This window comes from Oryx dammah, unplaced genomic scaffold, assembly GCF_014754425.2.
Source record: "Oryx dammah isolate SB20612 unplaced genomic scaffold, SCBI_Odam_1.1 HiC_scaffold_17, whole genome shotgun sequence".
Taxonomy (NCBI): Eukaryota; Metazoa; Chordata; class Mammalia; order Artiodactyla; family Bovidae; genus Oryx; species Oryx dammah.
In genome coordinates this window covers 22,655,165-22,670,798 of record NW_024070201.1, presented here as the reverse complement: position 1 = coordinate 22,670,798, position 15,634 = coordinate 22,655,165, and the positions used below count along the sequence as shown (strand labels likewise).

General features: G+C 46.0%; 1 protein-coding gene across 18 annotated transcripts in view; it reads right to left on the bottom strand.

The window, feature by feature from the left end:
• NCAM1 (neural cell adhesion molecule 1) overlaps positions 1-1,815 on the bottom strand; it is a 365,493-nt gene extending 363,678 nt beyond the window's left edge. For 17 of the 18 annotated variants that reach the window (XR_005724131.1, XM_040257996.1, XM_040257998.1 and 14 more), the window contains exon 1: positions 1,426-1,804. Coding sequence is in view for 17 of the 18 variants with exons in the window: in XM_040257996.1 (XP_040113930.1) it covers positions 1,426-1,477 (52 nt within the window). In the remaining variant the exon portion in view is untranslated. Of the gene's footprint in view, positions 1-1,425 lie in introns of all 18 variants that reach the window. The other variant, XM_040258006.1, reaches the window with a different exon arrangement.
• Positions 1,816-15,634: the final 13,819 nt, after the last annotated feature.

The window sequence follows — 15,634 nt, the reverse complement described above, 5'->3', positions numbered from 1 at the left end:
GGAGGGGGCGCGTTGGGTGCTCCCCGCTCTCCCGCACTCTGGTCGGGCGGTCTAGGGCCACTCCAGCGGCGCCTGGCAGCGGCGGTCACAACACACAGACCCTTCCGTCAGGCTCTCCTCGGGAGCTTCTCCCAGCACACGCACCCCCCCACCCCCCAGCCCAGAATGTCCGCCCACCCCACCCAGCACTCTGCAGCCCCGTCTCCTTTATTCCCGTCCGTCAGCTCCAAAACGCAAATCTTGGGGTGGGGTGGGGTGGAGTGAGGCAGGGTGGAGTGAGGCAGGGTGGGGTGAGGCGGGGTGGGGTGGAGTGATAAGCTGGAGGGGAGGGTGGGGACGCACAGAAGAATCTTCCAGGGAATCTAGGATGGAAATACCCCAAATGGGGAAAAAAAAAAAAAAAACCATCTCCCTCCCGGCCGCCAAGGTGTTTTGGGCGGCGGCGCGGCCCCCTCCACCCGCGGGAGCATCACTTCTGTCTTCCTCCCAGCTCCCTATTGTTCGCACTTTGCCAGGATCGGGAACCTCGCCCAAGACAGGAGACTGAGGCGAGGTGTTTCGAGAGGCTACCTGCCATTCTTCTCTCGCACCGTGCAAAACGGGGCTCGCGGTGCGTGTGAAGGCACACGCGCGCACACACGCGCGCACACACACACCAGGCAGCCCCGATCACGCCCTCCTCGCCCTCCGCCCCTCCGCACTTCCTCCTGTCAAAACGCAGCGCTCGACCCTCCCATCCCTCCTTGCTCTGGGCCGAGAGCAGGCTTTGCAACTAACCAGCAATTTGGCAAATGAAAAACTAACGTCATATCGACAGGGAGGTGCAACAACGGCCACACAGCCCTGAGATTCTGCCCATTTCGCCCCATTTTTGCAAACCGTTATTTCTCCGGGGCGGCGAGGGAAGGGGGTAGGCGCAAAGGCGGCGAGTCCCACTTTATTAGACACGGAGAAATAACGATCGCGGGCGGCTGCCCCGGCCTTATTGTTCACTTTTCGTGGAGCCGGGGCTGAAAACCCCTTCCCCACGGAAGCCGAGCCTGTGCGGCTGCACCACCGAGCTATGGCATCCGCCGCCGCTTTCGGGGATGGAGCACTGCCCATCGCCGGCGCGACCGCAGCGTCCCCGGGAGCGGACGGTTCGGCTCCCAGCGCCGCGGGCACACAAAGTGGGAAGGGCGGGAGCGCTGGAGGGGCGCCCGGCGCTCGCTGCGCGGGGAGGCTGTCCCGGTCCAGGCAGCCCGGGAGGGCGCGGGGTTCGGCTGGGCTGCAAGGACAACGCGCTCCTTCCTCAGCTCAAGGAAAATGAATACCTTTAGCATTCCACGTAAAACCACCCCCAAATAACAGCGTTCCTCGGGGGACGAGGAGGGGGCAGCGGGCAATGAGCAAATCAAATTGAGAATAATAATTTCGAAAATGTACCTGCAGTTCCCAGGAAAAACAAAGTCCAGATGAGATTCTTAGTTTGCAGCATTGTAATCTGCTGGCCGGGAGGGATGTTCTTGCCGCGGTAAATTCTCTGCCCCCCCTTGCAGCGAGTGTGGACGGCGGCAGAGCAACAGACCTAGGGGCAGACAATTGCCAGGCTGAGTACGATTATTTTTGCAGAATTGTTTCCTGCCAGCCGCTGCCGAGATGCGTTCACGCGCTGATCGGAGAATGAGTGACAGTCCCAGCCTCAGCACACTCGCAACTCGGAGATCCTTGCGCTGGCCCGGGTTCGCTTTGATGGAACTGGGGATGGGAGCTGGGGGCGGGGGGCGGGGGTGAGAACCTCACTGTGTCCTTCCACCACGCCGGCCACAAATAGTGCCTCACATCAAGGAGGTAAGAGAGACAGGGGAGGCAGATGCGGCCGCCTGCAAAACGTGGCCTGGAGTCGCCGGAGGAGTCGGGCTCTTTCACACGCAGTCTTCCAGGCAAAGCTGGGATTTCTTCTTTTCACAATTCTGCCAAGCCTCCGCGGTCCTTAATGCCGTCCAGCCTTCCTTCATCAGGAAGCTTGGGTACTTTAATAACTAGTAGATAATAAAAAGAAAATCTTAGGTTTGCGTAGGGTTTCAAAGTTGTCAAATCCTCCATTTAGATCTTAAGATCCTTGAATTATAAGAATAGCCTAGGACTTCATTTTTTTAAGTGCAGGAAATTAGAAATTTGGAGAGGGATGGGGATCGCTGTTGTGGGGTTTGGTTTGGGTTTTGTTTATTGGTTTGTTCGATCCTGGCTATGAAGTTTGCCTCACAGAGGCAACAAATCCCGAGGGAAGGAGATGGGAAGCAACTGAAGTTAAGGGGAAAACGCAGATGTTTAGAAGGGCTTTTCAGAAATAACTGAAGGAAAATGTTTTCTTGTTTACAAATGCTGAACTCTGTTATAAACCAAGATTTTTTAATGTAGGTTTTATAGTATAGGTACTGTATTAAATAGTATTTTCTTACAAGGGCTACAACCTCAGTTCTTAGAGTTTAATACACATCATCACTGAGGTACCAACACTAAGAGTTTCAGTGAATCTTCCAGCTATATTTTAAACAGAAGAGGGTGGAGGAGCAGGGTGAAAATAGGCATGTTTCAGCCCCCAGCAAGGCTTCAGTGTTTAAGGAACAAAAGGTGAGGTAGAATCAGGAGCTGGCAGTGTTCTAGCTGCTAGACTAGCCTATTAGCCTAGCACAGAGAAACCCTCCCAGTGGAAAGCTGCCTGCCTGTGTTCAAAGCACCAGTAAACCAACATCACCATGCACTCCATTTTTCTTCAAAGGTCAGACTCTCCACTGCTATATCACTCTTTTAAAACCCGTTCTCTGCTGGTTAACCAGCCAGCCTCCATTACTGGAGAGGCCCCTACCCCCCTCCCCCATCCCCCACCCCCATGTATTTGACCAGGCCAGCCACACCAACAGACTGAAATACATGGGCCCCTAAAAAGGGCTTCCTCCCCCAAATCTATCTTTCACAACATTTGCTTTGTAATAATTCCTTCATACCAACTGTAAATAATTTTAAAATACATAGAAGTGGAAAGAACTAAAAATATCCCCCAAATCCCACAGATTCCAGAGATACCCACAGCTTTTCTAAGTCTTCTGTAAATGCATATGATTTTTATCATTGACATAGTCTGGTAGAGCTTTGAATGCTGTTCATTTTCCCTAACATCTCATGATAAGCATTTCCCCAAGTTGTTAAAAAGTCTTTTGAAATCTTTTATAGCAATGTAATATTTCTTCATCTCCAAAGTTCTTCAATGGTTTTAGCAGGATATTTAGATTGTGTCCAGAGTTTGATAATATAAATAATGCTTTTTGAAGTCTTTTGGTAAATATTTATTGAGCAACCACTGTGCTTAGCCCTGTGCTGGGTACAATGAATTATATAGTTACTGTTGTTGTTTTAATGGTTGCTGTATTGCAGCCAAGCATCTTTGGCTTCAGACATGAGGTTCGGCTAACATGTAAAATTGTCACATTAAGCCTTGTAAACTTAAGTGGATGAATATATTAGACTTTTTCCTAAGGAAGAGACTTTGATAGCAGGGAAAGATGGGGAGAACAGGCCTGAGGGGGCAAGGAAAACAGTGAAGGTTGGGATACCTAAAATATAGTTTTTCTGTTTCCAATTTTACCAAGAGTGAGAGACACACCCTTCTCTGCAAACTTCCTTCCCTAAAGCCCCTATCTGTGGAATTAAAAGATTCCTCACAGTTTTTCCCCAAATGTCCCTATTTTTAGCTTTTCAACACAGGCAGGTGTGGAAATCCTATCTCACTTCAGCATGACTGAATTTCTTTTTTTCCCCCCTCTGTCTCTCTCCAGCCCCTCCCTGCCCTGCAAGGCTGTTGCTCTCTGTTGTGATGACTCATTCTAGAATTCTGGCCCACTGTCCTTCCAGTCCACACCCCATGTGTCTCTCCTGTGTTCTTTTAACAGGATCCGTCACTTGTGTCCAGTTCATCAGCTCTCTACTTGTCAGTGCCCACATCTCTGGGTTCTGGGGGACAGCTCTTTCCTGAACCTCACTTTGAAATGACACAGAACTGTGTCCCTACTCAGACCTCTTTCCCCAGGGGGGGTCCCAGGTTGTCAGGTCCGCCGTAATGAGTTTCTATTGAGTGAATATCCAGGGATTGAAGCAGAGGAAGGAGACACTCAGGACTGTTTCAGAGATGGAGCTTCCCTACTAAAACGGAGAATGGACTACAAAACCAGCCATAGCAAGAACAACTGGGAGGCCACAGTAGTGCTCTGAAAGGGGTGGGTCCTGATCCAAGGCAGTGACCCTGGAAAAGGAGCCAACAGGGTGCAGATTTGAGAACTATTTCCAAGACAAAAACAGTGGGACTTGGAACTCTCTGAAGGTTGGAGTCTAAGGCAGGGGAAGAAATTAGAGTTGCTTTCATGCAATAAATACATATTCATTCATCACTCAAGAAATACTTATTCAGTATCAACTAGGTGCCTAGCACTGTTCTAGGCACTCAGGACATAGCAGTGGACAAAAGAGAATCTTTGCCTCGTAGGCTTCTGTTCTTATGGGGAAGATGGAAATTAATTGACAAGTAGCATGCAGATGGTGATATGAGCAAATAAGAGGCAATGAAGAAGGTACAGGGAGAGGGAGTTGAGGGGAGGATTAGCATTTTGTACAGGGGAGCCGAGGGCTTTCCCTGTGGTTCAGCAGTAAAGAATCTGCCTGCAATACAGGAGACACAGGAGTTATGGGCTCCACTGCTGGGTCTGGAAGATCCCCTGAAGCAGGGTGTGGCAATCACTCCAGTCTTCTTGCCAGGAAAATCTCGTGGACAGAGGAGCCTGGTGGGCTACCATCCATAGGGTCACAAAGAGACACAACTGAGCAACTGAGCCGAAGTTGCTCAGGGGAGCCGAAGAAGACATCTCTAACTCAGGGATATCTGGCAAATATCTCGAGAAAGCAATGATGCCAGAGCTTCCAGCATAAGCAGTTAAGTAGCTGCTGGTGACATTGACCAGGGGTGGAAGAGGAAGGGCAGACTTGGACAAGGTAATAAGCCAAGGGGCAATGGTGTCAGCTCTGGACATGCACAGTCTGAGATGTTTGAGGTACATCCAAGTGGAGATGTGCAGAAGATGGACAGTCAGATGGAGAGGAGCCCAGAGTCCATCAATATTTAAACTATGGGCAGAAGGAACTGCCAAAGAAAGAGTGAAAATGCGGTCATAGAGATAGAGAAGTGGAACATTATAATGTCACCAAACGAAAAGGAGAAGAAAGTTTTGAAGTGGTCAAATAAGACTTAAAAGTTTCCTGGGCTTGACTGTTGGAAAGTCATGAATGGTCTTTGAGAGAGCAGCATTCATGGGGAACAGGAGAGATCACTTTCCCTGGAATGGAAGACTGGCCAGGAAAGAGAGCTAGGGAGGTGGACCGCTCTCAGAGGAGCCGCGTGAGGATGGAGCACAAGTGTGATAAGGACAAGGAGAGAAAGGCAAGCCTGAGGAAGAAGGAAACTTGAAAGCAGGTTTTCATCTCTTTACTATAAAGATTTAATCATTAGGCTATAAAGTCAATTCAATTGGCTGCTAACTCCTGTTCACCATTACCACCACCTTATCATCTAACTTAGACTGCTTGGAAAAATGAATTTAGTCTAGAGTCAAATGCCCTCACGGATATTTTTCCTCCTTTACAACTTCTTTCATGTTGGTGCTGAAAAGGAGAACTAAAGTGTAATCTCAGGGCCCACACATATCCAAGAAGCTCAATTTCACATTTGACATGAGTGAAATACATTCTGGGAAACACAGTTGCCTACGACCACAGCTAGAGACAGTGGGCTGGGACTAGGAGAGTCTGGGGAGAGAGAGGCAAGCCTGGAGAGGGAGTGTGATCCAGGAAAGGGGACCACAGAGCTAGAGTGACCTCTCTCCTAGCTTCTCGTATTCCTGATCTGGTTGACAGGAGAAATGACTTCTAGGTTCTGCTGGGTAATGAGGCTTAGGTCACTGACATGCTTCCCTCACTGATCAAGGCCACTCAGGCCCTGGTGAAGGACGGGTGCACACTCATCAATCGATCCAGCTGAATGATGATAGTAACCACAAAAACCAAGGATGGGACGGAGGCAAAGAGAAACCATTGCACTGATGACTTCAAAGGCCACATTTCAAGCCTCACACCATGTATTTATCTAGTTGTTAGGACAGTTTTTTTATAGCGAAATCACAATGCAGGAGTGATGTTGTCATTTTGAATCCTTTATCTTTCTTTCTTTTTCTTCTTTCCTTCCTTTTCTTATTTTGCAGGAAATTTATTAGAGAGTGCTTTCAACACCTGTATGAAAAGGGGAGCAAACAGGTTGGATCGAGGGAGAATTTAAGCCCTGCTACAGGCCCCACAAGGCCTCAGTCAGACCCTGGGAGCTGTGAAACTAGTTGTAATATCCTTGCATGCAATGGTCGTTGGATTCAGGCTGCCTGGGGAACACAGTCTGATCTTGGGAGAGGCAACTCTCTGAGGCCAAGGACAACCTCTCAAGGCTGATTGGCTGAGAGCATCCTCCCATGTGGAGAAGCAAGTCCTCCAGCTCTGAAAGTGGCCTCTGGGCAGCTTAGCACAGCATCCTCTACACAATTTTAGCTGTAAATCAAAATAAAATTTGGAGGAAAGTTAAATATTTTTTTTCTTTTTTTTATTATGAGAAAATATATGTAACATAAAATTAACCATTTTGACCACTTTGAGTGTACACTTCTGTAGCATTAAATACATTCTCATCGTTGTACAACCATCGCCATTATCTATCTCCAGAACTTTTCACCTTCTCCAACAGAAACTCTGTACTCATTAAACAATAAATCCCCATTCCCATTCTTCTCCCAGTCCCTAGTAACAACCATTCTGCTTTCTGTCTCTATGAACCTGAATAGTGACACATATAAGAATGATCATACATTTGTCCTTTTGTGCCTTATTTCACTTAGCATAATGTTTTCAAGCTTCACCTCAGTTGTAGTATGTGTCAAATTTTCCATTGTAAGCATATACCACATTTTGTTTATCCATTCATTCATCGGCGGACACTTGGGTTGCTTCCACCTTTTGCTTACTGTGACTATAGCTGCTATGAACATGGGTGTGTAAATATCTGTTCCTGGCTCTGATTTCACTTCTTCTGGATATGTACCTTGAAGTGGAATTGCTGGATCATGTGGTTTCATGTTTTGAGGAATTGCCATACTATTTGCCACAGCTGTGGCATTATTTTACATTCCCACCAGTGATGCACATAAGTTCCAACTTTTCTCTACAACCTTGCTCACACTTCTTTTCTTTCCTCTTTCCTCTTTTTTTCCTCTCTCTTTCTCTTTCTTTCTTCCTTTCAACAGTCATCCTAATAAGTAGGAAGTGGTATCTCACTGTAATTTTAACTTTCGTTTTCCTGAGGTCTGGCTTCCCAGGTGGCTCAGTGGCAAAGAATCCACCTGCAAATGCAGGAAATGCAGGAGTGATGGGTTTGATCCCTGGGTCAGGTAGATACCCTGGCGTGGGAAGTGGCAACTTGCTCCAGTATTCTCGCCTGCAGAATTCCTTGGACAAGAGAGTCTGGTGGGCTACAGTCGATGGAGTCATACACAACTGAGCAGCTGAGCACAAAAGGTCTAGAAATTTGAGCATCTTTTCATATGCTTATTGGCCATTCGTATATTTTCTTTGGAGAAATATCTGTTCAAGTCCTTTGTCCATATTTTAATTGGGTTATTAGGTTTTTGCTGTTATAAGAGTTCTTTATGTATTTTTGATATGAATCTCATCAATTATATGATTTATAAATATTTTCTCCTATGGGTTAGCTTTGCACTCCGTCGATGGCATCCTTTGAGACATACATTTTTAGTTTTGCTGAAGACCAGCTTGTCTGTGTTTCCTTTTGTTGTCTGTGCTTGTGGCATCATATTCAAGAAGTCATTGCCAAACCTATAAAGTCTTGACATTTTCTCCTATGTTTTCTTCTATTTTATAGATTTAAATCTTACATTTAGATCCTCTATCCATTTTGAGTTAATTTTTATGCATGGGTAAAGTAAAGGTCCAGTGTTATTCACTTATTTACACATAGATATCTATCTTTTTTACACTATTTGTTGTAAAGTATTTCCCCACTGAACGGTCTTGGCATCTTGGTCCCAAATCCTTTGGCCACACATGCAGGAATTTATTTCTGGACTCTATTCCATTGGTCTGTTTTCTGTCTTTATGCCATTACCACACTGTTTTGATTATCATAGCTTTATAGTAAGTTTTCAAATCAGGAATATAAGGCCTCCAACTTTATTCTTCTTTTTCAAGAGTATTTTGGCTATTAGCAATCCTTTGAGAGTCCGTATGAACTTGAGGATAATTTTTTTCCCCCAGTAAAAGGTTATTAGGAATTTGGTAGAGACTGGGTGGTGCTGTTTTCTAACCTGCCTGAAGTCGTTATCTGGTCTAGTATCTGGAACCATGCTGAGATCTTGGGGATGGATATGTGTTAGGCATCTCACGCTAGAGCATAGGGAATGGAGTCACAGTGAACTACCACAAATCACCAGCTTGGATGATCTATTCTTTTCAATGTAGTTACAGAGAGATGAAACAAGATCAAATGATAAGAATCAGGCCATGAAACTGCACAGCTAGTTTAGAAAAGTGACAGTGTGCCAGTGAAGGAAAGATGGGTTCAAATAGTTTCTTGGCTTTGAACTGAACTCAGACCTCAGAGACTCAAACCTGTTTTGTCTTTGGGAAAAAATCCCTCTAAAACAGGTAGTTTAGCAGTCTGGAGAAAGGAGCCAGGGTCTCCATGTCAAGATCTTCTAAATCACAAAATCAGTTCAGTTCAAGTCAGTTGCTCAGTCGTGCCCAACTCTTTGTGACACCATGAATCGCAGCATGCCAGGCCTCCCTGTCCATCACCAACTCCCGAAGTCCACTCAAACCCACCTCCATCGAGTCCGTGATGCCATCCAGCCATCTCATCCTCTGTCATCCCCTACTCCTCCTACCCTCAATCTTTCCCAGCATCAGAGTCTTTTCAAATGAGTCAGCTCTTCGCATCAGGTGGCCAAAGTATTGGAGTTTCAGCTTCAACATCAGTCCTTCCAATGAACACCCAGGACTGATCTCCTTTAGGATGGACTGGTTGGATCTCCTTGCAGCCCAAGGGACTCTCAAGAGTCTTCTCCAACACCACAGTTCAAAAGCATCAATTCTTCAGTGCTCAGCCTTCTTCGCAGTCCAACTCTCACATCCATACGTGACCACAGGAAAAACCATAGCCTTGACTAGATGGACCTTTGTTGGCAAAGTAATGCCTCTGCTTTTTAATATGCTGTCTAGGTTGGTCATAACTTTTCTTCCAAGGAGTAAGGGTCGTCTAATTTCATGGCTGCAGTCACCATCTGCAGTGATTTTGCAGTCCAGAAACATAAAGTCAGCCACTGTTTCTACTGTTTCCCCATCTATTTCCCATGAAGTGATGGGACCAGATGCCATGATCTTCGTTTTCTGAATGTTGAGTTTGAGGCCAACTTTTCCACTCTCCTCTTTCACTTTCATCAAGAGGCTTTTTAGTTCTTCTTCACTTTCTGCCATAAGGATGGTGTCATCTGCATATCTGAGGTGATTGATATTTCTCCCAGCAATCTTGATTCCAGCTTGTGCTTCTTCCGCCCAGCATTTCTCATGATGTACTCTGCACATAAGTTAAATAAGCAAGCTGACAATATACACCCTTGACGTACTCCTTTTCCTATTTGGAACCAGTCTGCTGTTCCACATCCAGTTCTAACTGTTGCTTCCTGACCTGCATACAGGTTTCTCAAGAGGCAGGTCAGGTGGTCTGGTATTCCCACCTCTTTTAGAATTTTCCACAGTTTATTGTGATCCACACACTCAAAGGCTTTGGCATAGTCAATAAAGCAGAAATAGATGTTTTTCTGGAACTCTCTTGCTTTTTTGATGATCCAGCAGATGTTGGCAATTTGACCTCTGGTTTCTCTGCCTTTTCTAAAACCAGCTTGAACATCTGGAAGTTCACAGTTTACGTATTGCTGAGGCCTGGCTTGGAGAATTTTGAGCATTACTTTACTAGCGTGTGAGATGAGTGCAATTGTGTGGTCGTTTGAGCACTCTTTGGCATTGCCTTTCTTAGGGATTGGAATGAAAACTGGCCTTTTCCAGTCCTGTGGCCACTGCTGAGTTTTCCAAACTTGCTGGCATATTGAGTGCAGCACTTTCACAGCATCATCTTTCAGGATTTGAAATAGCTCAACTGGAATTCCATCACCTCCACTAGCTTAGTTTGTAGTTATCCTTCCTAAGGCCCACTTGACTTCACATTCCAGGATGTCTAGCTCTAGATGAGTGATCACACCATCGTGATTATATGACTGAGCTAATATTAAACACAGGATCACTTCCTCTCTTCTCTACTCAGCAGCAATGAAGTGCAGTGAGGTGAGTCCTTAGGTCCTGGGGCTTGACAGTCCAACTCCAGTTCCTAGCTTCTCCACCTGTGGATTTGGGCAAGATATTTCCCACCTATAAACTTGGTATTTTTCTAGCTCATAAAATGGGATTAGAGAAATATCTGTCTTCCAGACATCTTGTGAACATTAAAGTAACATACATAGAGGGTTAGTGTAGGCCTGACACCCTTTCATTCAGCAGGTAGTACTAAACCCCTGTCACATGTAAGGCACTGTGTTAGTCATAGGGAATAAAGAAAGTCAACAGAACACATGTGTTTACAGGCTTAATGGGAAAGACTAGAGATCTCTTCAAGAAAATTAGAGATACCAAGGGAACATTTCATGCAAAGATGGGCTCGATAAAGGACAGAAATGGTCTGGACCTAACAGAAGCAGAAGATATTAAGAAGAGGTGGCAAGAATACATGGAAGAACTGTACAAAAAAGATCTTCACGACCCAGATAATCATGATGATGTGATCACTAATCTAGAGCCAGACATCCTGGAAAGTGAAGTCAAGTGGGCCTTAGAGAGCATCACTATGAACAAAGCTAGTGGAGGTGATGGAATTCCAGTTGAGCTGTTTCAAATCTTGAAAGATGATGCTGTGAAAGTGCTGCACTCAATATGCCAGCAAGTTTGGAAAACTCAGCAGTGGCCACAGGACTGGAAAAGGCCAGTTTTCATTCCAATCCCTAAGAAAGGCAATGCCAAAGAATGCTCAAACGACCACACAATTGCACTCATCTCACATGCTAGTAAAGTAATGCTCAAAATTCTCCAAGCCAGGCTTCAGCAATATGTGAACCGTGAACTTCCAGATGTTCAAGCTGGTTTTAGAAAAGGCAGAGGAATCAGAGATCAAATTGCCAACATCCGCTGGATCATTGAAAAAGCAAGAGAGTTCCAGAAAAACATCTATTTCTGCTTTATTGACTATGCCAAAGCCTTTGAGTGTGTGGATCACAATAAACTGTGGAAAATTCTAAAAGAGATGGGAATACCAGACCACCTGACCTGCCTCTTGAGAAACCTGTATGCAGGTCAGGAAACAACAGTTAGAACTGGATATGGAACAGCAGACTGGTTCCAAATAGGAAAAGGAGTATGTCAAGGATGTATATTGTCACCCTGCTTATTTAACTTATATGCAGAGTACATCATGAGAAATGCTGGACTGGAAGAAACACAAGTTGGAATCAAGATTGCCGGGAGAAATATCAATCACCTCAGATATGCAGATGACACCATCCTTATGGCAGAAAGTGAAGAGGAACTAAAAAGCCTCTTGATGAAAGTGAAAGAGCAGAGTGAAAAAGTTGGCTTCAAGCTCAACATTCAGAAAACAAAGATCATGGCATCTGGTCCCATCACTTCATGGGAAATAGATGGGGAAACAGTGGAAACAGTGTCAGACTTTATATTTTGGGGCTCCAAAATCACTGCAGATGGTGACTACTGCCATGAAATTAAAAGATGCTTACTCCTTGGAAGAAAAGTTATGACCAACCTAGATAGTATATTCAAAAGCAGAGACATTACTTTGCTGAGTAAGGTCCGTCTAGTCAAGGCTATGGTTTTTCCAGTGGTCATGTATGGATGTGAGAGTTGGACTATGAAGAAGGCTGAGTGCCGAAGAATTGATGCTTTTGAACTGTGGTGTTGGAGAAGACTCTTGAGGGTCCATTGGACTGCAAGGAGATCCAACCAGTCCATTCTGAAGGAGATCAACCCTGGGATTTCTTTGGAAGGAATGATGCTAAAGCTGAAGCTCCAGCACTTTGGACACCTCATGTGAAGAGTTGACTCACTGGAAAAGACTCTGATGCTGGGAGAGATTGAGGGCAGGAGGCGAAGGGGACGACAGAGGATGAGATGGCTGGATGGCATCACGGACTCGATGGACATGAGTCTGGGTGAACTCCGGGAGATGGTGATGGACAGGGAGACCTAGCGTGCTGCGATTCATGGGGTCACAAAGAGTCGGACACGACTGAGCGACTGAACTGAACTGAACTGAAAGAAGACAAATTACTAAACAAAGAGACCAAAACAATTGTAAACCGTAACTGGAGTCATAAAAGACATAAACAGGATTGTTTGATTAAAGAATGACAGTAGAGATCTCTTTTAGATCAAGGAATGCTTCCTTGAGGAGGTGACAGTTAGGTTGCAACCTAAAGAATGAGAATTACCTAACCATGTTTCCAGGTAGAGGAGGATTAGAGAAATGTGCAAAGACCCTGAGATCGGAAAAATCTGGGTGGTTCTAGAAAGTAAGATAATGTGAGTCCCAGATGGAAGAGCAAGTGGGTAAAGAACAAAGGGTAAGCCCCACACGAGCCATCTTGAAGGCTAAAGCAAGGTGCTTGTATTTTACTCAAAGTTCAAAGAAAGCGCCTGGAGGACTTGCAGCTGAGAGTGACAGGAGTTGTTTTCTGTGTTTTAATAACCACTCTGCTGTGTGGAGAATGGCTTATAGGAAAACAGGAGCAGGTGTGGGGAGGCTAGTTAGAAACCAGAGATGCAGGGCGAGATGGTGCAGGCTGTGGAGGAGGTTGGCGGGAGACGCAGAGGAGCAGAGATAAAATGGGTCAAATTTGCTGCTGGATGTGAGGACAGAGAAGATGCCGAACCTGCCAGGAGGATTTGTTTGGAGAGGGCAGGAAATCAAGAGTTCAGTTTTGGACAAGTTACATCCAGCTGGGAGACATTCAGGTGGAAATGTCACATTGGTCATCAGACGTGAGTATAGACGTCAGAAGTCAGAGAGGTCTTAGCAGAATGCATAAATTTCAGAGTCACCAGCAGTAACGGCACATAAAGTCATGGGAAAGGATGAAGCCACTTAGGCCAAAATGAGGAGAGAGAAGAGCGGAAGGCCAGCCCCTGATCCCGAGCAACCCCAATTTCATGAGTTCAGGTGAAGAAAGCAGCACAAGTGAGAAGACTGAGCTGAGGCTCTGACACCAGTGTGTGAGGCCGGAGGCCAACCAGGAGAGAGCAGCGTCTCAGGACCCAGGGACGGGAGACTTGTGACCAGGGAGATGCGCCGTGTGGTGCGTGCTGCTGAGCGGCCAGGTGAGGATGGAGAAGAGTGTCCACCAGATTTGGGGGTACGAGGGTCATTAGTGACCTTGGGAAGAATAAATTCACACTTCCTGGGCTGAAATTGAGTGCTTAATAAATGTTAGCTGTAATAACAATAACAGGCTCCCTACTCATTCCTTCTGTGAGCTTCTGTGATAATAGAAAGACATTTGGGGACTGATGAGTGCCCAGAAGTGCAGCCTGAATGATTAACTGTTCACACATACAAATTGGTCTTATTTTAAGGTGTAAACTCAGACACCTTTGTCTTTCCTGAATAATTGCCATCGTAGTTGTAGGCAACGAATGCTCCAGAAGATTTGAGGTATATTCCTTTCTCCTCCGACTATCTTTACTTCTGCACACACCCTGCCTAGCCCCCTCCCTCCTGGTCCTCCGTGTGTTCTGCCGTTGTACTACGCCCCTTGGTCGCACACTAAAACACCATCAGGCACTGACCCCAGCACCAGGGGAAGCAGCCTAGTGGGTAGAGCCAACACGAAATTTAGGTCCCTCCTGGCTCATCTGTATCTTTGAAGCCAGAAAGGGTCTCGTTCATGGAGCCCGTGCCCACTTGTGGCACCTTCTCTCCTAAGCACAAGCACCTTGGGGAGTGAGAGAATAGTTAAAGGAGGAAGCAAGATGGCATCTGTTCACCATGAAAGGCAGAGGCATTCATCCCATGACCTCTATTCCTACCATCACTGCTTCTTTTGCGAGAAGAGCCAAACTCTTCCCTCCTTGACACAGCCATTGCATCACACCTCTTGAGAATCCTTTAGAACCATCCTGAAAAAAACACAGTGCCAAAGAGGATTGCATGACTGTCCTACACTAGTGACAAAATCCCAAAGAACTCTGAATTTGAAGTCAGTATGAATCTAAATGCCTCCACCCCCACCCTGCACACACCTTCCAAACACTGGCAGTCATTTCTTTCCTTGTCCTGCCACTCCAGGGGTGCCAAGCATTTCACAGAACCCGAGAGCTCCAGGGGGTGGTGGTGGGGGCTCCCAGGAGACATAGACTTCATTCTAATCACTGGCTCCGAAGGAGAAATTCCTTGTTGTATCAGCAAGAACTGTGGATTGAGCAGACTTGTTCCAGGATGGGAGGCTCGATTGAGCAGACTTGTTCCAGGATGGGAGGCTCCCTCCAGCCACCATCTTTCCTTGCATCAGCAAAAGAGCAATCAGGAAGGAAGATTCCACTCAGTGACTCTCTGAGCAGGGGACAAGTGTGAGAAACACCAGACCTACGGTTCAAACTACCTTGCCTTGACTCCCCACCCCCACTGGATGCATGTGTGCCGAGTTGCTTCAGTCATGTCCGACTCTTGCTGACTTCATGAATGTAGCCCACCAGGCTCCTCTGTCCAGGGAATTTCCCTGGCAAGAATACTGGAGTTGGGTTGCCATGCCCTCCTCCAGGGGATCTTCCCCGCCCAGGAATTGAACCTGTGTCTCTCATGTCTCCTGTATTGGCAGGCGGGTTCTTTATCACTAGCACCACCTGGGGAGCCCCAGCCCCACTGCCCCACAACAGATATCACTCTCAATGTTTACTGAAAGAATGGGATCAGTAAGCAAACCAAGAAATAGCTCATACAATTCAATATCAAAGAGGAAAACCCAGTCAAAAAATGGACAGACGATCTGAGTAAATAGTTTTCCAAAGAAGACATGCAGATGGTTAAAAGCCATCAGCATTGCTAGACGGTAGAGAAATGCAAACCAAAACAACAATGAAATAACACCTCACACCTATCAGAATGAATATTATCAAAAAGTCAACAGATAACAAATGGTGGAGAGGATGTGGAAAAAGGGAACCCTCACACACTGTTGGAGGGGATATAAATTGGTGCAGCCACTATGGAAAACAGTGTGAAATTCCTCAAAACACTAAAAATAAGACTACCTTACATGTGCATGGAGTCAATTTGGTCGTGTCCAGTAGCCTGTCATGCTCCTCTGTCCATAGGATTCTCCAGATAAAAATACTGGAGTAGGTTGCCATGCCTTCCTCCATGGGATCTTCCCAACCCAAGAAT